The following is a 27200-nucleotide window of genomic DNA, read 5'->3' as shown; positions in this document are numbered from 1 at the left end:
ATACGTTACACTGACTATAATGGTCACGGCTCTATGTATGAGTACCACCTTTATTCAGGGGTTCATGGTCAATGCTCTCTATCTATAGTCCATTTCAAAAAGATTAGCAAACAGGTTTTGGTCTTAAAAAGTATGAAGATAAGGGAAATTTGGACAACAAAGTGCATAAAATGGCTTGTTAGAACACGGCAAATTGTTCTTTGAAGGTTTGGGAATAATTGGACCAGCCGTTAAGGAGTTAGAATTTCGGCCAGGTTTCCAGCCTTTTCCCATGGTTTGCAATTTGCCCTGGATGTCAGTATCGATTTTTTATCAAAACCCACGATTTATCCCTTCCTTTTTTGGCCTTATGGTTATGAATGCTGTCTGCTGACCATGAAGTAATAGTTGTGAGTTCAAATCCCAAACTATCTTCAAGTCAAACTTTTTTTTCATTGTTTTGGTGATTACGTTGGTACAAAAAGTACAAGCCAAAGAAGGTGGCTGCGCCAAACGACTTGATGTTGGAGCTCGCGTTTCCTGCCGAACTTACTGACACTTGACTGGTTCACGCCATGTGAACACACCCACAACACTGAAACGATGTGAGTGAACACGGAAGTCATTGCGCTGTAGCTATGTGTTGTTGAATACAACGGCACATCGATCGATCGATTTCTCTTTGAGAATTATTTTAGTATTTCAAGATCGCCAATTTATTTGAATTTAGGAGTCAACGCCGTCTTCTACCAGTTTTCACAGGCGTCTGCTTTTCTCAAATATCGTCGAGGTCACACGGATAGCTTTGCCAAGTCATGGCCTTGGGAATGAGTCTGTGTCGATGTCGTATTCGTCACATCGTGAGAGTAAATTGCATCGCAGCTCAAAGAAATTGGCCACAAAACGAATTGGGACCCATCCCGCTCGTCAGCATTTACCACACTTTCGACATGTCCGGGCCTCTCTGACTCCATATCGATACAAGGAAGAACTCGTTTGTTGCAAACCAGACGTACATGTACCGACGTGAGTGAGTTGTCATTTTTCATGCTTTTGCGCGGATTATTTCTTCTTGTTCACAGTGAGTTTTTCCAGCCAGCTCTCGAGCGCGCATACGGTAAGACGGCAAACTCCCCGGGCGATCGCCAGGATTGCTAATCTTTTTGAAACTGACTGTAGGGTCACCGAGGAGACGCATTTATGGACTCGTTGAGTTTGTGAGGTTCTTGGCTTCGTTTGGCTCATTATTTTGTCATGTCCTTATGCGTCATGGACCAGCAGGCAGGCACAGTGGGTTGGTCAAAGACCATGATTGAGATACGAGAGTTACCTGGGTCAAGTCCTGCCTGGGAGCGGTTTTTCCAGCCGTGCTGCTACCCACAATCAACTGGGAACTTGTGGCCAGGCACAAGGGGTACATGGATGCAGCTATTGGGGTCGTTCTCGGCACTTGTGCCAGTGGTTGTGAGACTTATCCACTCACCCCCACCATTAGGCGCTGCATCTGCCGCTAGGGTTTACCGGGTGTTAGCGGCCGTCGTGAGTTCCCTTCGGGAGCGGACACGATAATTTACTTTTTTTTAAGCGTCATGCCCTGTCCATACACACTTTCTTATCGTTTTCCCTCTAAGGTTTAATGAATATAGAGCCGTGGAAACATATAGAGCCGTGACCACATATGGAACCGTGACCACATATGGAGCCGTGACCACATATGGAGTCGTGACCACATATGGAGTCGTGACCACATATGGAGCCGTGACCACATATGGAGCCGTGACCACATATGGAGCCATGACCACATATGGAGCCGTGACCACATATAGAGCCGTGACCACATATAGAGCCGTGACCACATGTAGAGCTGTGACCACATGTAGAGCCGTGACCACATGTAGAGCCGTGACCACATGTAGAGCCGTGACCACATGTAGAGCCGTGACCACATGTAGAGCCGTGACCACATGTAGAGCCGTGACCACATGTAGAGCCGTGACCACATGTAGAGCCGTGACCACATGTAGAGCCGTGACCACATGTAGAGCCGTGACCACATATAGAGCCGTGACCACATATAGAGCCGTGACCACATATAGAGCCGTGACCACATATAGAGCCGTGACCACATATAGAGCCGTGACCACATATAGAGCCGTGACCACATATAGAGCCGTGACCACATATAGAGCCGTGACCACATATAGAGCCGTGACCACATATAGAGCCGTGACTACATAATAGAGCTGTAACAACATATAGAGCCGTGACCACATATAGAACTGTGACCACATTATAGAGCTGTGACCACATTATAGAGCTGTGACTATGGAAAGAGGGTTGCTGAACTACTGGATTGTACATGTGAACAGATAAACAGCGAGACTGACCAAAATAAATACAGACATAAGCATCATAGCATAGGGTTGTACTACAACATACTACTGTACGCAGTAAGTTACCGCACGGATGACATTACTGTCCACAAGAGTATAATCGTGTTTCCCCTCTCATAGCGATCAGCACTCCGGTGCGAGTTAACGTCTTTGACGTTTACACTAACTGTTGTCCATAGCTTACGGACTGATCAGTTTGAGAATCATGGCAAGGTATACTCGATCTGTTCCGAAATGTGGCGCTGAATGGGAAGTTCTATGATCACTGCTGCTAGGTTCAGCTTTACAGTTCTGGCTTGGTGAATCCCCAAACTGGGACGAAGCAACTGTGCTAGTAATTTAAAATAATTATCACCCGTCCTCGGACGTTGATGACTACTTATGAGCACATTGAGAGACAATCCCAACTTTCTCACCTCACATGTGAAAGCATATCCTCCTTTCGGCACACAATAGCTGGATTCAATATCGCAGTTATGTAGGTTGGCTTCGCAAGCGTCCACCAGACGACAACCACGTCCACTACGTCCCACATAGCCTGCTGGGCACGGTGAACAGATAAAGGAACCCTGCAGCCGATCACCACAACACACATGCACACACACACACACACACACACACACACACACACACACACCATGTATGTACCATGTACACACCCGTCGCAAGAGGAGCACGCAAATCTGCAAATGCACTGGATGTGCACCCACAGGCTTTCTCTTGTAGCAACGATAGCCTGCGGCGAACAAGATCTGAATGAGACAGATCAAGACTTGCGCCAGATAACTGTCTAATCCACACCACTGGCGAAGCCATGTGAATCGACCACCAATGCACACCTGGTCTACACCACACGGAGTACATCGGCATAAACCGGCCAAGACAGTTACCTATGCACACCGTACACTTGCTGGGGTAACCAGTATAGACAGCACACATACACACACACACACACACACACGTACACGCACACGCACGTACACACACGTACACACACACACACCACACACATGTACACACACCACACACTATCTCTCTCTCTCTTACACACATACACACACGCATACACACACGTCCACACACACACACACGCATACACACACGTCCACACACGTCCACACACACACACACACACACACACACACACACGCGCGCGCGCGCGCATGCACACACACACACACACACACAGTGGTCTACTCATTGAGCCTTCTGCCAGTCACAAGGAATAGGGGTTATGCGATCAAATCACCAATTGAGATGCTCTGGCAATGTGGGGGCACAGCCACTCACCAGCTCAAACAAAACCATGGGAACCGCTTACTCACGCTGCATTCATAGTGCCAAGAGTATACTATGATATAAAACTCACTGCGGGTATGAAAATCCCCAGCATGATCATGGCAGATATTCGGATTGCGCGCATGCTATCCTTCGCTTGTCCGTACTTCCTCCGCGTCATCGAAATTGTCGCAGTTTGACTTTTGATATAAAACGGGGTATTTACTCACCAGCACACGTACCAGAGGCAAGGGATTGGACAAAGGCGATAGTCATCAGTATAGGGTGACGGTAAAGTTCTGTTTTCTGTTATTGGAAGCTGGAATTTTTGAACTAGACGCAATTTCTTCGCTGATGTCGCTGCGATGATAATTTCGACTCGCTGAGATCAGTCAGGCGTTCCAGCCTGCACATTTCTCATGCTTATGCTTCACTCAAGCCTCATCACTGTTTTACCTTAGCTGGGGTGAGAATGACTTCGTGGAACAAGTGGCAGCGCTTGGAGAAACATCGAGGGGTCAGCAAGCTAAATGCCTGCAACAGCGATAAAAATTGTTGCTCTGGCTGAGACACTCAGTACATGATTGTATCTGCAAGAGCCGTGTAGACTCTAAACGTAGTGCTAGTGATGCACGCTCAGGTGCCGTACCATGGTATACCAGTGATGCTGAAAAAGAGGGCGCGCTAGACGTGATAGTACACTTACCTGCACGAGCTGTGACCACACAGCTAAAATAAATGGGCATGCCACGGCTAAAAAAAGTTCATTTCAAGATCGAGGTGATTCCGCCGACGGTAATCAACCGACCTCGCAACGATCGTGTATTCTTACTAGGCTTCGTTGGTGGTGAAGTAGAAATCATCCAGAGCTAGCAGACGACAAGCATAGCAGCTCTTGTCCTGTGGAGAAAGTCAAAGCGTTTGAGATGAGGCGCGACCAACTTTCAACCTTCCTTGAAATATTTCGGAACGATATTTTTGCGTCCATTGACATCAGGGACGACGAGGACTTCATCTCTGCATGAAAACTCTCAGTCCAACTGTTGCGGTGCGACTTGGTCCCGCAACTAACCATCGTCAGGCAGACCACAAAAACCCAGAAACTCCTTTAATCGACATTACCACTCGTTTCCAACAAGAACACCAAAGAACACACCGAACAACGATCGCCAAATCGCTGTCCTGGGCAAAACGTGCAGCGTGCGTGCATTTGGCTTGCGCTGCATGCATATGCACACAACGACGTGGCATAGAGAGAAAAATGCAGCGTACAGAAAATGCATGATCATCGTAGCCATAGAGATACTAAATATGGCGACTACCAAACTCCAAAGTCCGCGTGCAGCGTGGATCGCGGAGCGCAGGTGCATGCAACGAAAAGAAAAGCAATAATTTGAAATGCAGAACAAGCAGAAACTAATAATTACTTGCAATGTGCTGGAGTGAAAGAATAAAGAATTGTTGATTACGGAGGTGAAAACAGTGTCTGTCAAGGGGTGCTTGCACCCAGCGACAGGGTGACAGCACACCCTGTCAGCGAGATCGAGAGTAAGTTTCGCCAAGTAGATCGTAGCGGAGTTGCCGCGGATGGCGATAATGCAACGGATCAAGTACTAGTAAGTACATGTACATTGCAACCAATTAGTGTGTCAACAATTCTACTTATAATTATAACACATTAGAACAATTCACAAGATATTCCGCTCGTGAACATGTCGTGGTACGAACACGCATAGCAATTACTGTATAATAAAATGTGTCTCGACGTAGACGTAACAGATATGCACTCGTGATGTAATTCTAACAGACTAACAAATAAATATTACACTCGCGAAATACATAGCAGTAATACGCAACGCACCAGTATTGCAAGCGACCTAGCATGTCTTGACAATACTGCCCTTGCAGCATGTGACAGTTCTGTACACAATTCGTAACTACAATACACTAATAGTATCAACGTGCAACATATGACAACATGAAAGGATAATGTTCAAGAGCGCAGTCTCCTGTCCACCAACTGTCCTGGAACGTTACTCTAGTCTTCAGACTATCATACTGTGTAATAAGTTTTGAATGGCTTAGCTTATAGAGTTGTCAGTAACAAGTGACAAGTCACTAGTCAAACTGCGACAATTTCGATGACGCGGAGGAAGTACTTGGTCCGCCAAGTTAAAATCGGCGCTTATCTTCTCACTTGGTTTTTCGGTGTTCTGCCTGTGTCACACGGCATGGAACCACCGATTCACCATCCGAACATGACCATTGCATCCGACGACTTGGCAGCACAAACCAGCACTGAAGTTGCAATCGGTTCGTTTGAGTCCTTTTGACGGAGCTGCCGCCGACGAACACTTCCGTCAGTGCAAGAAAACACTGCAACCTCCGCTCGATTCCGTAAAGTAGGTCAGGATGTTCGCATTTCAGAGCGATGGAGAATACAGTTTCTATCTACTTTCAGATGTCTGATGGCAAGGTTTGTTTACCCCGGAGAGGTATAGAAAAGCTGAAAAAGCGCTTCGCGAGCTTGAATTTCAGTGCTTGCACAGTACAGCGCCTAGTGAAGGGTTATCACCAGCAAATCGCTGACGAAGAAACTGCAGCTCATGTCGACATCTCCAGAAAGTGAGACCAATCCGGCGGACACACTTTGAAGCCCGCAGAGGACAGGGCAAAGGAGCTAATCAAAATATACACCAAGTCCTGAGGGAAACACTCGCGCAAAGGACTCTCAGGAAACTAGCCGAAAAGCCTGGTGCACGGCGTTAGGACTTGGGTGCAGTACGCACAGGTGCTACATCAAGCGGAAGCTAGCACTGCGCTGCATGTAATGATGTAGATCTACAAGCACCAGCGGCTCCCGTGGGTGCTGATCAGCAAGTACGACAAGCGCAAGAGGCGATTTGAAAAAAGACACTGATATGGCGTTGCCTTTTTGTCTCAAACAAAGTCGCATTGTCGTGACGAACGGGATAACACTTACAGCCAACATGCGGGCAGTCTCACTCAGCTTCTGATCGGCAAGGTGACAGGCACGCACTGCCTTTGAGCGTGATCCGAGACGAGGAGAAGTGGAACAAGCTATGAAACGTGCAGCAGCCGTCCGGATCGAACGTTTTGAGCTCTTCCTCCAGCGACGATAGTGGCGAGGAGGATGTGTAACTTGCTTGAATTTTCGACTCATTTGCTTACTGACATGTAAATAATCATGTACATGGTGTTTTGTGATCGTGGCATGCTTCAAATATTCGTATTTCCTTCCCGAGACAAGTGTGAAGATAAGCGCCAATTGTAACTGTGCCTACCAAGTAGTACGAACGTATCTGAGACACGTGATGTGAGTTTTCGCCATCGGAGAGCCCTTATGCAGAGTTGCACACTCTTGGGGGGTTATATACGGATAGTGCACATGAGCGGTTTCTGCTGCTACCACTTTTATTCTATGATCACTAGGTTATCACTAGGTTACCACTGGGTTACCACTAGGTTACCACTAGGTTACCACTAGGTTACCACTGGGTTACCACTGGGTCACCACTGGGTCACCACTAGGTTACCACTAGGTTACCACTGGGTTACCACTGGGTTACCACTGGGTTACCACTGGGTTACCACTAGGTTACCACTAGGTTACCACTCGGTTACCACTGGGTCACCACTGGGTCACCACTGGGTCACCACTGGGTCACCACTGGGTCACCACTGGGTCACCACTGGGTTACCACTGGGTTACCACTGGGTTACCACTGGGTCACCACTGGGTCACCACTGGGTCACCACTGGGTCACCACTGGGTCACCACTGGGTCACCACTGGGTCACCACTGGGTCACCACTGGGTCACCACTGGGTCACCACTGGGTCACCACTGGGTCACCACTGGGTCACCACTGGGTCACCACTGGGTCACCACTGGGTCACCACTGGGTCACCACTGGGTTACCACTGGGTTACCACTGGGTTATCACTGGGTCACCACTGGGTCACCACTGGGTCACCACTGGGTCACCACTGGGTCACCACTGGGTCACCACTGGGTCACCACTGGGTCACCACTGGGTCACCACTGGGTCACCACTGGGTCACCACTGGGTCACCACTGGGTCACCACTGGGTCACCACTGGGTCACCACTGGGTCACCACTGGGTCACCACTGGGTTACCACTGGGTTACCACTGGGTTACCACTGGGTTACCACTGGGTTACCACTGGGTTACCACTGGGTTACCACTAGGTTACCACTGGGTTACCACTAGGTTAACACTAGGTTACCACTTACCACTGGGTTACCACTGGGTTACCACTGGGTTACCACTGGGTTACCACTGGGTTACCACTGGGTTACCACTGGGTTACCACTGGGTTACCACTGGGTTACCACTGGGTTACCACTGGGTTACCACTGGGTTACCACTGGGTTACCACTGGGTTACCACTGGGTTACCACTAGGTTACCACTGGGTTAACACTAGGTTACCACTAGGTCACCACTGGGTTACCACTAGGTCACCACTGGGTTACCACTGGGTTACCACTGGGTTACCACTGGGTCACCACTAGGTCACCACTGGGTTACCACTGGGTTACCACTAGGTTACCACTAGGTCACCACTAGGTCACCACTAGGTCACCACTAGGTCACCACTGGGTTACCACTAGGTCACCACTAGGTTACCACTAGGTTACCACTAGGTTACCACTAGGTCACCACTAGGTTACCACTAGATTACCACAAAATTACCACTAGGTCACCACTAGGTCACCACTAGATTACCACTAGGTTACCACTAGGTTACCACTAGGTTACCACTAGGTTACCACTAGGTTACCACTAGGTTACCACTAGATTACCACTAGGTTACCACTAGGTTACCACTAGGTTACCACTAGATTACCACTAGGTTACCACTAGGTTACCACTAGGTCACCTGGCGTGGCGAGAATGCCACGGAGTTAGTCTACACGTTCATGTCATGTTCAGTTGCGATTTGCTTTCTCTTCCTGATTGCCATTGCGGTCATGCTGTCGGTTCTCTGTGATTTGACCTTTATCTCCTGGCATCTTACTGTCTTCATGTGCTCCCCTTGGGGGCACCTTGATGCCTGATGTAATATCGCAGTTGTACAGCGGGCTACCTTTTAGGTTCCGCTGCGGTCGGTTTCGCTGAGCCAGCCTTGGCACCGTGTAGCCTTTTTTGGTTGTTGTGTTCTTGTGCGTGCGGCATGAGGTTTTAGCTGTACCTTTGTTTGGCTGCGCTGCCTTTTTGTTTCCTGAGAGTTTTTCTTTGCATGTATTGTAGTTTGTTGGAATAATCGAGTGCTCTTCGAGCCAACACCACAGCGATTCAGGAGTGTCGATCCTCGCCGAGGTGTATGATCTGTAGCCGTCAACACATTTGGTAGCAGAGGATGGTTAGTCGTTAGGTTAGGATCCTCGCCTGAGAATGGCATCCTCGGAGGAATGCCATGATTTGGAGCGTGAGATCGAGCTCCTGAAGCTGCGGAAGTCGGCAGCGAAGACGCAGCTCACGAATGCGAGGCGGGGGCTGTTGGTCTTGATAGATGTCGACACGCGACCTGTGCCGGACAAGGCAACGGTACTGAAAGCAGTTTCCTTGCTGCAAGGAGCCATGGACGAACTTGCAGGAGTCACCAGGACCCTGGCGAGTTATGTTCAGCAGACCCCAGACTGTCTGGGAGAATTACGCAAGTTATCTGAGGATGCGGAGCAAACAGAAGAGAAATATACGTCCGCGATGGAACGAAGTGCGGACTTCTGTCGGCAATACAGCAGTTTTGTCACGCCCAGTACACGTTTTGGAAGTCCGTCCAGAAAAACTCAAATCTACAAACTGCGAGCTTACCTGGATAGGCACACTGCTCTTGTCGATGAGAACAGCGCTGATGAACGCGATGAACATGCTGGTGGAGCACGGGAATTATTTGAGTACGGAGTGGAGTCGCTAGCGCTGCAGACAGATAGTAGTACTAGTAGTACTGTGGAGCACACAGCCGTCAGAGAAGCTGGTGCTCAGCCCAGTGCCAGTGAAGTGAAAGTAGTTAGAGCAGACGTAGCGGGCCTCAGTCTCGGAGACCAAGCGCTTCAGTCCAGCACTAGCAGTAGCAGTACTACTTCTGCCACTAACACTAGTAACAGTACTACATGTAGTTCTAGTACATGTACCAGCACCACTGCAGGGTTGTCACCTGCAACCACAAACAACCTGTCACCACCACAGGCCAGTGTGACAAGCATTAGTTTCAGAAGTACAGGTGCCAGTTTCAGTACCAACTACTTGGCAACATCCAATGCACCACCACCAGGTTACCTGCAGGCCAGGCCAGTGATAGGTATGGGAAGCACTGTGACAGTCAGCGCTGCCACTGGGACCAGAACTAGCAGCAGGCATGCACCAGCAGTGCCTAGTACAAGTACAACTGTGCATACCACTCTGCCAGTGTCTGGGATGAGCTTGCCAACAGCCAAGACCAGAGTAGGCCAGACTGCCACTCAACCTATAGCTCTGCAATCTGCTGTACCTACACCAGCAATGTTTTCAGCCGCACCAATGTCAGCAGCATGGGCTGCTCCAGTACCAGTATCAGCAGCTCCATCATGGTCTGCTCCAGGATCAGCATTTCCAGCAGTCTCAGTCTCAGCAGCACAGGCTGCACCTGTGCCAATGTCCGCAGTGCCAATGTCCGCAGTGCCAATGTCAGCACCACACGCTGTGCCAGCTAGCGCAAGCTCGATGCCGAGGTCTGTGACAGCATCGCCCGGACCAGCGGCGTTGGGAACAGACATGTGGCGACAACTCAAGCGTGTTGCGGTCCCAGAGTTTTCCGGCGACAAGCGGCAGTACAACGCGTGGCGTGCAGCTTTTGTAGCTTGTATTGACCAGGCACCCGCTACACCTGAGTATAAACTGTTGCAGCTTCGCCAGTACCTGAAAGGCGACGCGCTGAAAGTTATTGACGGACTCGGACACTCAGCAGCGGCCTATGAGGCAGCCAAGCGGCGACTCGAACGGAAGTTTGGCGGACAACGTCGTCAATTAGCGCTCCACTTGGATGAACTAGAAAGTCACCCCAGTGTGAAGAGCAGCAAAGACCTCGAGCATTTTGGTGACCTGCTCGACATTGCCATCCTCAACTTACGCGAGGCAGGCCGAGACCAAGAGCTCGGAGATGGCACCCTGTACAGAGTTTTACAGCGAAAACTGGCAGAGTCGATGCTCACCAACTACCAACGTTGGTTAGTTGACCACCGACAGCAGCCAACGGTAGTAGCGCTTCTTGAGTGGACACTGCAAGAAGTGGAGTACCGTACAGTGGCAGCCGAGGCGGTACATGGCGTGGCAGCAGCAGTACCTGCAACAGCACCAGGCACTGCCCGTCACTTTGACAGCAGCAGACCATCATTCCGGCCAAGTAGCCATCGCTCGTTGCAGCAGAGCAATGCTCATACACACTTGGCAGACGGACAGACGGCACGAGACGAGGAGACTTCTTTCATATCCTCTCGCGCCACTTGTCCAGAATGCAGCGGGAGCCATGGCATTTGGGAATGCTCCACCTTCAAAGGACACGACACAGGCCAACGGTGGACAAGAGCAAAGGAATTAAGCCTGTGCTATCGCTGCCTGGGAACAGGGCACAGAGGCGACAAGTGTCCTCGAACTCGCACTTGTGGTGTCGATGGTTGCCAACGGAATCATCATCGTCTACTACACGGCTTGGCACGATCTGATTTTGAGATCAGGAAGAAGCCGAGAGCCGATGGCAAGGAAAGGAGTTATGACAAAGCAAACACCAAGGCTGAACAAGGACACTGTGGCGTCGCAACAGCGCATGAGACTCCAACGGAAGGGGAGTCCCCCCAGCAATGCAGCAATGCAACAGCCGAGAAGAGCTACACCAGTTTACGCACTGTGCCTGTCGCTCTCAGGTCCGGTAGTAAGCGGCTCGTCGTCAATGCGCTTCTGGACGACGGAAGTACCAACACCTTCATCCATGAAGACGTTGCCACAGCGCTAGGAATGAGTGGTGAGCAGCATGACATGACTATCAATATGCTGAATGGAAAGCGGAGCACTTTCAAATCCATGGAAGTGGAGTTCGATATCGCCAATATTAACGGTCAATCATGGACAACCGTAGTCGGACTCACAACTCCCAACCAAGTAACAGGACGTCTGCAGCTAACGGACTGGAGTAGCAAGAAGATTGGCTATGAGCACTTGGCTGATATACCGTTTCCGGAACCGGCCACCCCTGAAAGGATCGAGCTGCTCATTGGCGTCGACAATGCCGAGCTTCACCGTGCGTTGTATGAAGTGTCTGGACCAGCCGGAGAGCCCATCGCGCGTCTCACACCTCTCGGATGGACCTGCGTCGGAGCAGGGGTTAGCCGTGGCGGGGGCACAAACCACTGCTGCAGCGCTATCATCGCCAGCAGCGAGACCCTTCTGAGTGTGGATAAGACTTTGCGACAGTTCTGGGAAATTGAGCAAGTGACCAGCCCAGAACACCCCATGTCACCGGAAAACCTGGACGTCCTGACAGCGACAAAGAAACGAATGACGTTCACCAATGGTCGCTACTGTGTCGGGATGCCATGGCGGGCAGATGCATCACGGCCCACCAACAATTACGACATGGCAGCGAAGAGACTTGCGCAAACACAGAAGAGGCTGAAACGGGTCCCAGAAATTGCAGAGCGCTATGCAGAGACCATTGAGAGTTACGTGAGAAAAGGGTACGTGGTGAAGGTGAATGCAAACCCACATGAAGCAGGATCGTGGCTCCTTCCACACTTCCCGGTTGTCCGACTGAACAAAAGTACGACGAAAGTTCGCATTGTGTTCGACGGGTCAGCTAAGCATGATGGCACCGCCCTCAACGACCTGCTGCACACCGGTCCGAAGTTACAACGTGATCTATCGGCTGTTCTGCTCAGATTTCGGCGGCATCCGATCTGCATTGGCTGTGATGTTACGGAGATGTATCTACAGGTTGAAGTCAGAAAATCAGATCGGCCATATCTGAGATTCCTGTGGAATACAGACTCGCAGTCAGCTCCAGATGTGTACGAATTCAACCGGGTGGTATTCGGTCTGAACTGCTCCCCGTTCTTAGCGCAACTGGTCGCGCGAGAGCACGCTAAGACACTAGATCCAGAATTCGCCCGTGCAGCCGAGATGATGCTCGAATCAACTTACATGGACGACGGTATGGACTCGGTCTCTACAATTGCCGAGGGTGTGGCCCTGTACAAGAGTGTGACAGCAGCATGGAAGGGAGCAGGCATGGCAGTGAGGAAGTGGCTGTCGAATGCTCCGGAGCTGTTGGGTCACATACCCAGAGAAGATCAGGCAACGCAACTCAGCCTGAACGGAGACGGCCCATCCCAGATTAAGACTCTAGGGATCAGTTGGTTGAGCGACAGCGACATGTTCAGCTTTCAGGCTGTCATACCACCTGACGATATGATGATGACGAAGAGGAACATCCTCCGAAAGATCGCGACGATCTTCGACCCGCTAGGATTTCTGGCACCGGTGATCATCCGTGCCAAGATACTGATGCAAGAGATCTGGGCTAGCGGTGCAACTTGGGACGAAGTGCTTCCCGTCGAACTGAGCTCACGTTGTAGACAGTGGTTCCAGGATCTCCTTGCACTGAGCTCAATTCAAGTGCCACGCTGCTTGCAGGCCATTGCAGGCGCTACACCGCAAGATGTCGAGCTTCACGTATTTGGCGACGCATCAGAGTTAGCGTATGGTGCCGTCATCTACCAACGTATCCGCTACGCCTCCGGCGAGATCAGCACCGTATTTGTGTCTGCTAAGTCACGAGTTTCGCCAACTACCGCCACAAGCATCCCACGGCTCGAATTGATGGCTGCTGTGCTGGGAGTCGAAATGGCCAACGAAGTAGCCAAGGTGTTGCAGATCAACCCGCAGAACATCATCTACTGGACTGACAGTATGGACGTGATCTGGTGGATCCGTGGCCGGAGTCGCTTGTTCAAGACGTTCGTTGCCAACAGAGTGAGCACGATTCACCAGGCAAGCAGCCCAGATCAATGGCGGTATGTCCCTACGGCAGAGAAGCAAAAGAGAAGCAAGAGAGTGAAAAGACATGACCATACGTCAATGGCGATGGTCCAATGCTGTTGCCACTCAGTAACTCACTGACATGCTTCCAGCGGGCAGATCTTGCTTATTGGGCGACGTAGCGTGGTGTTCTTCACCTTTACGTCCACGACTCGTACCAGCCCGTCACGTCCTGGGTGAACATCGACAACTCGTCCCAGCTGCCACTGACCACGTGGTGTGTCTTTGGCGAGTAGGATAACGACATCACCGACTTGCACGTTGTTGTAGGGTTTCTTCCATTTGGCACGACCACTCAGCATGGGCAGCCATTCTTGCATCCATCTTGCCCAGAAATGTCTGACCAGCTCCTGGACTCGTCTCCAGCGTCTCCTCAGGCTAGCTGCTGGGTCATCACCGGGTACATCAATACTGTGGCTCGCGTCGCCTAGCAGCAAGTCACTTGGAGAGATAGGAGTACAGTCTCTGGCATCTGAAGATACCGTTGTCAAGGGCCGACTGTTGATCAGGTGTTCTGCTCCAATCGTTGCCGTCACTAACTCCTCATCTGTGATGTCACCTGACTTCAGAATGGCAGGTCACCACTAGGTCACCACTAGGTCACCACTAGGTCACCACTGGGTTACCACTAGGTCACCACTAGGTTACCACTAGGTTACCACTAGGTTACCACTAGGTCACCACTAGGTTACCACTAGATTACCACAAAATTACCACTAGGTCACCACTAGGTCACCACTAGATTACCACTAGGTTACCACTAGGTTACCACTAGGTTACCACTAGGTTACCACTAGGTTACCACTAGGTTACCACTAGGTTACCACTAGGTTACCACTAGGTTACCACTAGATTACCACTAGGTTACCACTAGGTTACCACTAGGTCACCACTAGGTTACCACTAGGTTACCACTAGGTTACCACTGGGTTACCACTAGGTCACCACTAGGTTACCACTAGGTTACCACTAGATTACTGTTCTGGAATATTCCCAGCTTGTGGTGAATCTTGCATGACCTTTCATTGTACTCAGGTTTCATTTCTTTTATTCTAGTGCATGCTGCTGGCGCCTGATGTATTGACTATTGTTACCGCAGGCCAGTCTCAACCTTTGCATTGTCTGAGATTCAAGTAGCGTATCGTTTGATGCATGTGCTGTCTCCATGCTATCTAGTCGTAATATATTCACTCGTCTTTGCATTTGTGCACAGTCCTGTGGATACTCGCAGGCTGCGGTTGCGCTCTAGCTTTCGTCATTCTAGAATGTATACTTCCATGCCTTTGAAGTTTTTCAGTTGTCAGTTTTGAACTGTATGAAGCAGTTTACAGTTTTTGTTCTTGCAGTTTTATCTCAGAGGAGAAAGTTCTTGGTCTCATACTGTTACGAGTTGCTGTTGTATCTGGTTGAACGCATGCCGGGGCAACAGAGGGCAGCATGAGTAGCCATAGTGGTCCTATTCGAGCCGGATCTCAGAGCCAGATCCAAGAAGTCCTGCGCGACGACGAGCAAGTCCCAGGCGCTGAGTGTAGACGGAGCTCGCGGTCTACCAAAGGGAGACCGCCGAGCAGATACGGGTTTGATAACTGGAGTGACGTTCCGGACAGCGTGAGCTCTGCAGGACATGCGCCCTCGAAAGTTTCAGGAACTGCTGCGTCGCAGGCGTCACTTCGTGCAGAGATGCTTCGTTTAGAACTTGAGGCTGCAAGGCAAATCGCTGAGCTGGAGGAGGAAGCCGAGACACGCAAGTTGGCTCGTGAGACAAGTTTGGTGCAGAAGGAACTGGAGGTTCGAAGAGCCGAGGCTGAATCTGCAGCTGCACTACGATCCGGGTCAGGGAGCAAAGTGTCGTCTCGCAAATCAGAGACTGGAAACGCTGCATCCAGTGGCAGGGCAATATTGACTGCCAAGAGTCTTGCTGAGCACGACAAGTTGGTCGGACCTGGTCGAAAATTCGTATTACCACCGCGTGAGCACTTCAGAACGATGAGTGATGTCGGTGGAGTGAACGGACAACGCGACCACGGCAAGCCAAGGAGTTTGCAAGGTACGTTTCGTACTGTGAATGCGCCCACACAACCTGAGGCTGTATTAGGTGTGGCGGAAGACAGCCCAGCTCAGTCAAGTACATGTAGTGTCAATGCGTTTGGCGTGCCTGCCCTGGGGCCAGTGGCGCAAGCATTCATGCGCGCGCCCGCTCAAAAGTCTGTGACCAGTACAGTGCTGTCAGTAGTGCCAGCCAAGAAGTCAATGGCCAGTGGTGCGCCTGTAGGACGTACTACAGTGTCCATACAGGCAGCTAGTAATGCAGTGCCTGTACAGCCAGCAATAAGCAGTGCAGCAGTACAATCAAGACTGCCTGGCAGTAACAAGAAGGCAGTATCAATGCTGAATGCAACACCACCATGGCATACACCACAGAAGCATACAGCAGTGGCCAAACAGCAGCCACCAACACCAGTGGCAGTGCAAGAACACTCCAAGCAGGTGCTAAACCCACAAGCAGAGTCCTTCATGCCCTATCCACCTCAACTGCAGACACTACACCCTGCTAGTTTCAGCTTTCACGTGAAGCCACTGGAGCTACCAAAGTTCTCTGGCAAGACTAGTGACTACGACCGGTGGAAGCAGAACTTTCGCCGCGTTGTTGACGAAGATCCACTAACGACTGAAGCGTACAAACTTGCACAACTGCGTGAGTGTCTCATGCATGGCACGGCCAGCGACCTTGTTGATGGCGTGCTTGACGGTCCAGGAGCCTACCACACCATCCTTAGGGAGCTAGATGCATGGTATGGCGGCGACAATCGCACTGTTGAGCGCCAAGAGAAGGAGATTTTGCAGTGGCCGAAGCTAAAAGAGTCAGACGACAACTTTGCCAAGTTTGTCCTCAGACTCCGGACGATGCTCATGAATATGGAGATGTGTGCAGTAACACCGGGCCGTGAGTTGTACCTATCGGTTACGCAGAAGTTGCCAAAATCGCTGTTGCTTAGGTACATGGAGAAGTATGACGATGCTGACTGTGATATTTACCAGCTAACACAGTGGCTCCTCAGACGCGTCAACACACTACGCCGTGCCGATGAACGACTCCGGTCGACAGAAGTCACTGCCTCAGCACCAGCACCAGCAAGATCATGGTCGAAGCAGAGTGCTACAAAGTCTGAACGAGCATTTGTGGCAACTAGCAAGGATGCAGGTGCCGACAGAAGCTGCCCCTCGTGTGGCAAGGCGCATCAGCTCCACCGCTGCCCCGATTTCATTAAGATGGAGGTCAGGGACCGATGGAAAGTCATCAAGTCCAAGCCAGATGTCTGCGCCCTATGCTTCGGTCTCAATCATCGCGCAAAGACTTGTACCAGGCAACCCTGTTCAAAGTGCAGCCGCACGCATCATGACATGCTACACTACAACATCCGACGCTCGGATGCCGCTGCAGACCCATCAAATGCCGCAATCAAGGCCAACGCAGCTTCGGCCAGCAGTGGCGGTCCTGCCAAGATTGCTACAACACATTGTGCAAGTCATCAGCCAGAGATTGACAGTGGCGAGTCATTCATGGTTGTGCCTGTTGTATTCCGACACAATGGTGTGAGCCTCCAAGGTAATGCACTCCTGGACCCAGCATCGTCCACGAGTTATGTCCAGCAGTCCGTGGCAACAGCCCTCAATGTGCGTGGACCCAAGCGGCAGCTCGTCACTTCCGGAGTAGGCGGCAAGCAGACCGCAGCAAGACGTGAGCATGTACAGATCCAAGTGGCGGCTCTGGGCGACAAGACCATGAACAAGCTTGAAGCTTGGGTTCTGCCCACCGTCACCGTGCCATTACCGGCAGTGAACTGGAATCAGCACAAGAGCAGCTGGCCGCATCTCAGTGATATTGACTTCCCATCCATCAAGGGCAGTCAGATCGACGCGCTTATCGGCCTGAATGCCATCGAGCTTCATGCTACTCTAGAAGAACGGCGAGCAGAAACAGCAAGAGCGCCCATTGCTCGACGAACTCCTCTCGGGTGGGTGTGCATTGGTACAGGAGTCGACACCACTCGTGCAATCACAGCTACTACACCAGCTACTGACACAGTGCTAACTGATGGGCTGACCGAGCTAGTAGAGAAGTTCTGGCGAGATGAGTCGGCGGGCACAGATAACCCACTAGAGGAGACGCCTTCACCCGATGACAGAAGAGCCGAGGAGCTCACGAGCCAATCAATCAGCTGCAACGGCAACCGGGTAACTGTCCGAATCCCATGGGTCAATGACAGCGGTAAGCCACGTGTCAGGTCCAACAGAGCTCAGGCTGAGCAGCGGCTCCGCAGTCTACAACGCTCGCTACAGTCACGGCCAGCCGTGAAGCAGCAGTACTCTGACGTTATGCAGAAACACATTGCCAAGGGTTACGTGAGACGCGTGGACCCGGATGAGATAGCCAAAGACGGCAACGACCAGTGGTACCTACCCCATTTCCCGGTAGTACGCTCAGATAAATCCACGTCAAAAGTGAGAATAGTATTTGACGGTGCAGCCCGCTGGGATGGACACTCCATCAACGATGAGATGTTTACAGGTCCTGCACTTCAAAACGACATGACCAGTGTGTTGATCCGATTCTCACTGGAACCAGTTGCGCTTGTTGGTGATGTGTCGGAGACGTTCCTCCAAGTCAAACTGGCGGAACGTGACCAGCGCTATCATCGCTTTCTGTGGTATGATGACAATGGCCAAGTGCAGGTGTATCAGTTCACCCGTGTGCTCTTCGGCGCTAAGGCGTCACCGTATCTGGCAGGACGAGCGGTGAAAGAGGTCATCAAGCACCACGGTGATGAGTACGACTCTGACGTCGTGCAGTGCCTAAGCAAAGACCTCTACGTTGACGACATGCTGTCATCACTACCATCCACACAGCGTGCCATCCAGGCCAGAGAGCAAACGCAGCAGCTACTTGCCAAGGGCGGTTTTCACATGCGAAAATGGCTGTCGAACAAAGCTGAAGTGATGAACACCATACCAGAGGAAGATAGGTCACCTGATGTCGTCCGAGATGTGGACAGTGACACCAGCCTCCCAACTGTCAAGACTCTCGGCGTCAGTTGGAACGCCGAGAAGGATGCCTTCACCTTCCAGCATCAAATGAAGGACATCACGACATTCACCCGACGCTCTGTGTTGCGCGGCCTGGCCTCCATATTCGATCCGCGTGGCCTGATCTCGCCATACGTCATCACGGCTAAGGTACTCCTGCAGGATGCCTGGTTGCTGGGACAGGGATGGGACGACCTGCTGCCAAAGGAACAAGTCGTCAAGTGGCAGGGTTGGTTCCAAGGCCTCCCAGACCTGAGTAACCTGGAGATCAGCCGCTGTTTCAAGGATCCACAACAGCCATCCGAAGACGCCAGTCTTTCCGTGCACTGCTTCTCCGACGCCTCAGATCGGGCGATAGCAGCCGCTGTGTATGTCAGAGCCAGCTACCCAGACGGTACCACCCGAATAACGCTAGCGATGTCGAAAGCGAAGCCGGCACCAGTGAGGCGACAGACGATCCCGCAGCTTGAACTGAGAGCAGCTGTGCTTGGCGTTCGCGTTAGTCATCTCATCGCTGAATCCATCGGTATCCCAGTGTCAGCTCACACCTTTTGGACGGACTCGATGAACGTCTTGGGCTGGGTCCAAAGCCACAGCCGGCGCTACAAAGTGGACATTGGCAACCGAATCTCTGAGCTCCAGACCTCAACGAGAGCACACCAGTGGCGACATGTTCCCGGAAAGAACAACCCTGCAGACAAAGGTACTCGTGGTTTGTCTGCTGCATTACTGTGCCGTGACGCAGTGTGGTGGTCCGGTCCACAGTTTCTTCGCCAGCAGCCAGATGAGTGGCCTCAGATGAAGGAAGTCAGCACATCCTCGCTGCCTGGTCAGCTCAAGACGGCGCTAGTTGCAGTCGTCCCTCCACCCTCCGAGATCCTGGGTCGCTTTAGCACATGGTCGCGACTGGTACGCGTGACAGCATGGTGCAAGCGATTTGTGGCAAACTGTCGGCAGGCAGTCAGTGACAGCAAGTCCACGAAGGGGGATGCCGCATCGGACAGCCAGTCCAGCACGCCAGTGAGAGTGCCAGTACAGCTTGGCGGCACCCGCTCCATCAGTGTTCCAGTTCTCAGCACTGACGAAGTACCAGTAGCAGAGCGGCACTGGATTGCAACTGCCCAGAAGGATTGCCATGGTACAGCATACCATCGTCTACAGTCTAGGCAACCGATGTTGAAATCGGACCCTCTGGCACCTCTCTGTCCCCAGTTCGATAGTGCAACAGAGTCACCCCTGATGACGGTAGGAGGTCGATTGCAAGCTACAAAGAACATGCCAAGTGGCGTACGCCACCCAGTCATCCTACCAGCAAAGCACCGAGTAACCCAGCTGATAATCGAACAGGAAGATCATCGCTGCTTCCATGCAGTTGGGCCACAGCATCTTCTGGCCAATCTGCGACAACGTTACTGGATTGTTCACGGAACATCAACAGTCAAGGCCGTTCGAAGCAACTGCGTCACTTGCCGTAAGAACCGTGCGGAGCCAGCGTCCCAGATGATGGGCCAGATTCCAGACTTCCGAGTTGCAGGCTCGTTGAAACCGCTCAGCCGTACAGGAGTTGATTACGCGGGTCCCTTCCTGACCAAGCAGGGCCGAGGTAAGACGCAGGCTAAGCGGTACCTGTGCCTGTTCACATGCCTTGAGACTCGTGCCTGTCACCTAGAGGTATCCTATGGCCTCTCCACTGAGTCATTCCTGTTAGCATTTGAGAGATTCACAAAGCGCCGTGGTGTCCCGCTTGAAATGGTCAGCGACAACGGGACCAACTTCACTGCCGCGGAGCGAGAACTCTGTGAGGCCGTCCGGGCCATGGACAAGGAGAAGATCGAGAAGCGACTGGTCAGTGATGGCGTGCGATGGCGCTTCAACCCACCTAGAGCACCACATTTCGGCGGCGTATTCGAATCCCTCATCAAGACGGCTAAGCGCGGACTCACAGCAGTACTTGGGAAAGCGGACGTCACAGATGAAGAGTTAGTGACTGCCATGTGCCAGGTTGAGGGCATGATGAACTCGCGCCCGCTGACAGTTGTAAGTGCCGATGCAGCTGATTTGCAGCCTCTAACACCAGCACATTTCCTCGTCGGACGACTTGACCCACCAATGGCTCTGGAAGTGAAAGCAGACGAGCACCCCAGCAGAGACCCACGCAAACGTTGGTTGTATGTTCAGCGGCTTGTAGCAGACGTGTGGAACAGGTGGCGAGATGAGTATGTTCCCTTGTTGAATGTCCGTCGTAAGTGGCAACGTCAAGGTCGCAATGTAGCCGTAGGTGACATCATGCTGTGTCTTACATCAAACACTCCCCGTGGAACATGGCCCATGGGTAGAGTCACAGCAGTGCATCCTGGTGCAGACAAGCTCGTCCGAGTAGTGGATATTAAGATCGGCGACAAGATCTACCGACGGTCTATCCACCATCTAGTACCTATTCTGGACACCGAGTAGTTTGTGCCTTGTGTATCTGAAGTGCTACAGGCAGCCCTGTGACAGTACTCTCTCTCTCTCTCTCTCAACCTATGAAGTTTTTCTTTCATCATACAGTACCGTAGTAGTACTCACTCGTCACACATGGCCAGCAATCGAGGACATCTGAGAGTTGTAATTTTTGTACTCCTCCGAGGTGTGATTTTTGGCGTGCTGGGCCAAGCACAAGGAAGCCATCTGCAAAAAAACTGCAGAAAATGGTTGTTGTTTGATCCTTTGGTGTAATCTTTGTTTCTAGTCGAAGCTAGTTGCTGTTTGGAGCAGAAACGCTGAAATTGACTATTTTCTGCATGTACTCATACATGTACTCATGTACTCAGGCATGCAGTCTCACTCGTATTTTAGCTCTTTTTCTGGAATGGATGCTGCTCTGCGCCCCTTGGTGAACATTTCCTGCGCTCGTGGAGCAGCTGAAAAGGACCACTGGTATGTCTGGTTCCTGGTTTGAAAGTGGAGAGTCGACTTTTGTGCCTTGAAAAAGGAGTAGAGAGCGATAGAGGTACGTCTGTTGCTTATTTTTGAGTGCTCCTCGTACATTTTTGATCGTGATAGAAATTCTCAGACCAAAGTCAGACCAAAGTCAGCGCGATGATGGTCGTACAGTTTTCTTGTGGATTTTTTAGTTGTTTCATCTCGTATCTATGTCAGTATCGTGATGGTGAAGTGGAGAGGGTGATTTTCTTCCTCTAGGCTTCGTTCGGCCGACTTTGCTTCGTCCTCGTTGAAAAGTGATCCTGAAAAAAAGGTCGATTCGAAAAATTATGTTGATTTTCAATGTACGTGATGACATGCGATTGCTGGCTATGGTTTGTGTTTGTTTGCTGACCCTGTGCTCGTGAGTGAAGGGGGATATGTTCTGGAATATTCCCAGCTTGTGGTGAATCTTGCATGACCTTTCATTGTACTCAGGTTTCATTTCTTTTATTCTAGTGCATGCTGCTGGCGCCTGATGTATTGACTATTGTTACCGCAGGCCAGTCTCAACCTTTGCATTGTCTGAGATTCAAGTAGCGTATCGTTTGATGCATGTGCTGTCTCCATGCTATCTAGTCGTAATATATTCACTCGTCTTTGCATTTGTGCACAGTCCTGTGGATACTCGCAGGCTGCGGTTGCGCTCTAGCTTTCGTCATTCTAGAATGTATACTTCCATGCCTTTGAAGTTTTTCAGTTGTCAGTTTTGAACTGTAGGAAGCAGTTTACAGTTTTTGTTCTTGCAGTTTTATCTCAGAGGAGAAAGTTCTTGGTCTCATACTGTTACGAGTTGCTGTTGTATCTGGTTGAACAAATGCCGGGGCAACAGAGGGCAGCATGAGTAGCCAATTACCACTAGATTACCACTAAATTACTTCCTCCGCGTCATCGAAATTGTCGCAGTTTGACTAGTGACCTGTCACTTGTTACGGACAACTCCATAAGCTAAGCTATTCAAAACTTATTACACAGTATGATAGTCTGAAGACTAGAGTAACGTTCCAGGACAGTTGGACTGAGAGTTTTCATGCAGAGATGAAGTCCTCGTCGTCGCTGATGTCAATGGACGCAAAAATATCGTTCTGAAATATTTCAAGGAAGGTTGAAAGTTGGTCGCGCCTCATCTCAAACGCTTTGACTTTCTCCACAGGACAAGAGCTGCTATGCTTGTCGTCTGCTAGCTCTGGATGATTTCACCACCAACGAAGCCTAGTAAGAATACACGATCGTTGCGAGGTCGGTTGATTACCGTCGGCGGAATCACCTCGATCTTGAAATGAACTTTTTTTAGCCGCGGCATGCCCATTTATTTTAGCTGTGTGGTCACAGCTCATGCAGGTAAGTGTACTATCACGTCCAGCGCGCCCTCTTTTTCAGCATCACTGCCGGCCCGGCCCTGATTCACTGGTATCATGGTACGCACCTGCGTGTGCATCACTAGTACAGACACTAGCACTACGTGTAGAGTCTACACGGCTCTTGCAGGTACAATCATGTACTGAGTGTCTCGGCCAGAGCGACAAATTTTATCGCTGGTGAAGGCATTTAGTTTGCTGACCCCTCGATGTTTCTCCAAGCGCTGCCACTTGTTCCACGAAGTCATTCTCACCCCAGCTAAGGTAAAACAGTGATGAGGCTTGAGTGAATGGCCATAAGCACGAGATATGTGCAGGCTGCAACGCCTGACTGATCTCAGCGAGTCGAAATTACCATCGCAGCGACATCAGCGAAGAAATTGCGTCTAGTTCAAAAATTCCAGCTTCCAATAACAGAAAATAGAACTTTGCCGTCACCCTATACTGATGACCGTCGCCTATGTCCGATTCCTTGCCTCTGGTACAAGTGCTGGTGAGTAAAAAACCCGTTTTATATCAAAAGTCAAACTGCGACAATTTCGATGACGCGGAGGAAGTACCACTAGGTCACCACTAGGTCACCACTAGATTACCACTAGGTTACCACTAGGTTACCACTAGGTTACCACTAGGTTACCACTAGATTACCACTAGGTTACCACTAGGTTACCACTAGGTTACCATGCTGCTGCATGTACAGTAGAGTGCATGTACGGTGTCACTGTGTCACTGTGTCACTGTGTTTCTTACCGGTGTATTTTCACAGAGAGCGTAGCAATCGTGAGTGCCACTCTCACATTCATCCACATCTGTGCAGATCTGCTTGCTGCTGGTGCTGCGTGCATCTGCGAGCCCACTGCCAACACGACTCTCTCCGACGTACAGTCCAAGACTGATACAAGGTAAGCACCGGAACCCACCGTCGGTGTCCTGACATAGCGTGTCATCAGCGCAGGGTTGGGCTTCCTCACACTGCAGTGATGCACAAGCACCATACATACAGGTATCAAGCACACAGTCAATGGATATTCAATCAGTGGATATTCAATCAGTGGATATTCAATCAGTGGATATTCAATCAGTGGATATTCAATCAGTGGATATTCAATCAGTGGATATTCAATCAGTGGATATTCAATCAGTGGATATTCAATCAGTGGATATTCAATCAGTGGATATTCAATCAGTGGATATTCAATCAGTGGATATTCAATCAGTGGATATTCAACCAGTGGATATTCAACCAGTGGATATTCAATCAGTGGATATTCAATCAGTGGATATTCAATCAGTGGATATTCAATCAGTGGATATTCAATCAGTGGATATTCAATCAGTGGATATTCAATCAGTGGATATTCAATCAGTGGATATTCAATCAGTGGATATTCAATCAGTGGATATTCAATCAGTGGATATTCAACCAGTGGATATTCAACCAGTGGATATTCAACCAGTGGATATTCAACCAGTGGATATTCAACCAGTGGATATTCAATCAGTGGATATTCAATCAGTGGATATTCAATCAGTGGATATTCAATCAGTGGATATTCAATCAGTGGATATTCAATCAGTGGATATTCAATCAGTGGATATTCAATCAGTGGATATTCAATCAGTGGATATTCAATCAGTGGATATTCAATCAGTGGATATTCAATCAGTGGATATTCAACCAGTGGATATTCAACCAGTGGATATTCAACCAGTGGATATTCAACCAGTGGATATTCAACCAGTGGATATTCAATCCGTGGATATTCAATCCGTGGATATTCAATCAGTGGATATTCAATCAGTGGATATTCAATCAGTGGATATTCTAACACCCAGAGTACATGAAAGCCGGTGTGTGCAGCTTCTGACTTGTTAGGCATGGGTGTCCGTCACGGCGGAATTCCAGGATTACGTCATATTTGATGCAGATCTGAGGCGGGAAGTGGCGTAGTGAGTACGACAGAGCTGCAGTTGTGCAGAAAGAGACCTGCTTGAATCCAGCTTGTACGCACGGCATCACTAAAATGATGTAATCACGGAATTTCGCCGTGACAGCAACCCATCAGAGCTGCACACTCTTGGATTCATGACTCAGGTACTCTTTTAGATGGAGCTGGCCGTTCCTACGTGGAACACACGCTACCTGCCACACTTGACACTGGACTGATTCACTACTGCCACGCCACCCGGAGCACACGGGGAGCATGTCGCACCTTCCACTCGGCAAACCTGCACGAAAGCACCACCGTCCCCGCTCAATACACAGTGTCTAGGGGAATTCCCCCATCATCAGATGAGCTTGAGTACGCTATTGAAATTTCGGATCCAGGAGCATTACAATTAAAAGCCTCCCGACCATGATTAGGGATATAAACTTAGAGTGATGCTCCGTTTCCAGCACGATAAAAACCTCGTGAGGCCCCAGGTAGCAGTGTGTACTGAGCAGGGAGTGGTGGTTTCTTGCAGGTTTGGCGAGTGGAAAGTGCGACTTGCTTCTTGTGTGCTCCGAATGCAGGGCCGAAGGCGGCTTCCGCGGAGCGGTGCGGCCGAAGGGCCATCTTTAAGGGGGGTCTGGGGGTCGCCCCCCGAAAAATTTGGAATTGATTTGGAATTTAGACGGCAAATCCTGCACTCTGGGCGACTCCCTGTACAAAATCATACATCAAGACTTTTTCTCCCCGGTTTTGGACGTTCCACGTGGACTGACTTACCAGCCATACCAGTGGCGCCGGCCCTGGGATGGAAGTCGTGAGTTAGTCAAATGTCAAGTTTGGCAGGAAGCATGTGTTCCATGTAGGAGCGACCAACACCATCTACTACTACTACCGCCAAAATCGCAACTTCTAATCTCATACCCTACCCGTTCGGCATGAGAACTTCCTGCTTATTCCCTCAGGCAGGCGGCTTAGCAATAACACATCAATGGTAAGATGAGTCCTAGTTCTAACCAAGCACTAGTTTATGCTCGTTACGTTTTGCAAAATCTTGATTTCTCCCGGCACTAGCCACATTCCTAGTGAATACTGTATAACTGATATTAGTACTTGGTGACAAATTGGCCCAAAGCGAGCAAGCAATGGTGGCATGGGCAAATTCTTAAGAGAAACTTCCGATTCCAACTCACCCACCGGTTACTTGCACTAAACCTTTCACACGTGTAGCGTGATGTTTCATGTTCAAATTGTTTGCCTATATAATTGATGTTTTAGTTACTTCGCTCTATTCCCTGTATGAGCCCATGAAGAGAAGGGAACGAAAACGTTTGGTTCAGAAAATATTCGATCTCTTCTAGACTGGTGTGGACAGTGTATAGATGCACGACTATAGGGCTTGAACGTGATGACGTTAAAAACGGCCAGGGAGTAGTAAGTTGACATCAGATTTCTATTTTGGATCCACCCAGGTGCGACTTTGCTATTGCCTCAGTGTGTGGGTGCATAGCAACCCACGCACGTCGTATGCAGGTGTGACTCTTTCTTTGCCACCAGTTGTCACCCCACCCCCATTAGCCAACCCCGTCAATTTCACCAGTTATATCACCTTGCTGTGAGTAAGACCGCTTGAAATGTGCTTGGATCCACACAAAAAATGGATCCAGGTGGATGCAGTTTTTGAATTTTTGAAATTGTTGCTATGCTGTGACGTAGCACTTTCAAGCCCTATTGTACTCCTTTATAAAAGAATAGGAACGCTTCTAAGTTATACTCGGATGTTGAGCCAACGTAATCATGGATAAATAAGGGGAAGGAAAAAATGTTACGCCTGACGGTTATGACCAACTGTCCACCGATGTTATACGGTCAGCAAGTGACTGCTGGCTGTATATGTATATTGTCTGGTTATATTGGTGGACAGTTGGCCATAACTTAGGGGTCGTCCATAATTATCGAACTTTTTTCACAAAACGAAATAATTTCGTTATGGGGTGGGAGGGGGTTGACCAATTTCGTTTCAGAAAACATTGATACATGTACATGCCCATAGGATCAGTTACACGTACACACTTGCAACTTTTGTTGTATTATG

At 50.1% G+C, this 27200-nt stretch overlaps 1 protein-coding gene across 1 annotated transcript in view; it reads right to left on the bottom strand.

Moving 5' to 3' along the window:
• Positions 1-27200, bottom strand: part of LOC135818013 (cartilage oligomeric matrix protein-like) — a 49733-nt gene that overhangs the window by 13066 nt on the left and 9467 nt on the right. The window contains exons 6-7 of the mRNA XM_065331339.1: positions 23925-24146; positions 2789-2941 (exon numbers count right to left, since the gene is read on the bottom strand). Of these exons, the coding sequence (XP_065187411.1) occupies positions 2789-2941; positions 23925-24146 (375 nt within the window). The remainder of the gene's footprint in view (positions 1-2788; positions 2942-23924; positions 24147-27200) is intronic.

Source organism: Sycon ciliatum, chromosome 1 (genome assembly GCF_964019385.1).
Source record: "Sycon ciliatum chromosome 1, ocSycCili1.1, whole genome shotgun sequence".
Taxonomy (NCBI): Eukaryota; Metazoa; Porifera; class Calcarea; order Leucosolenida; family Sycettidae; genus Sycon; species Sycon ciliatum.
This window is presented reverse-complemented; position numbering and strand designations above follow the sequence as displayed.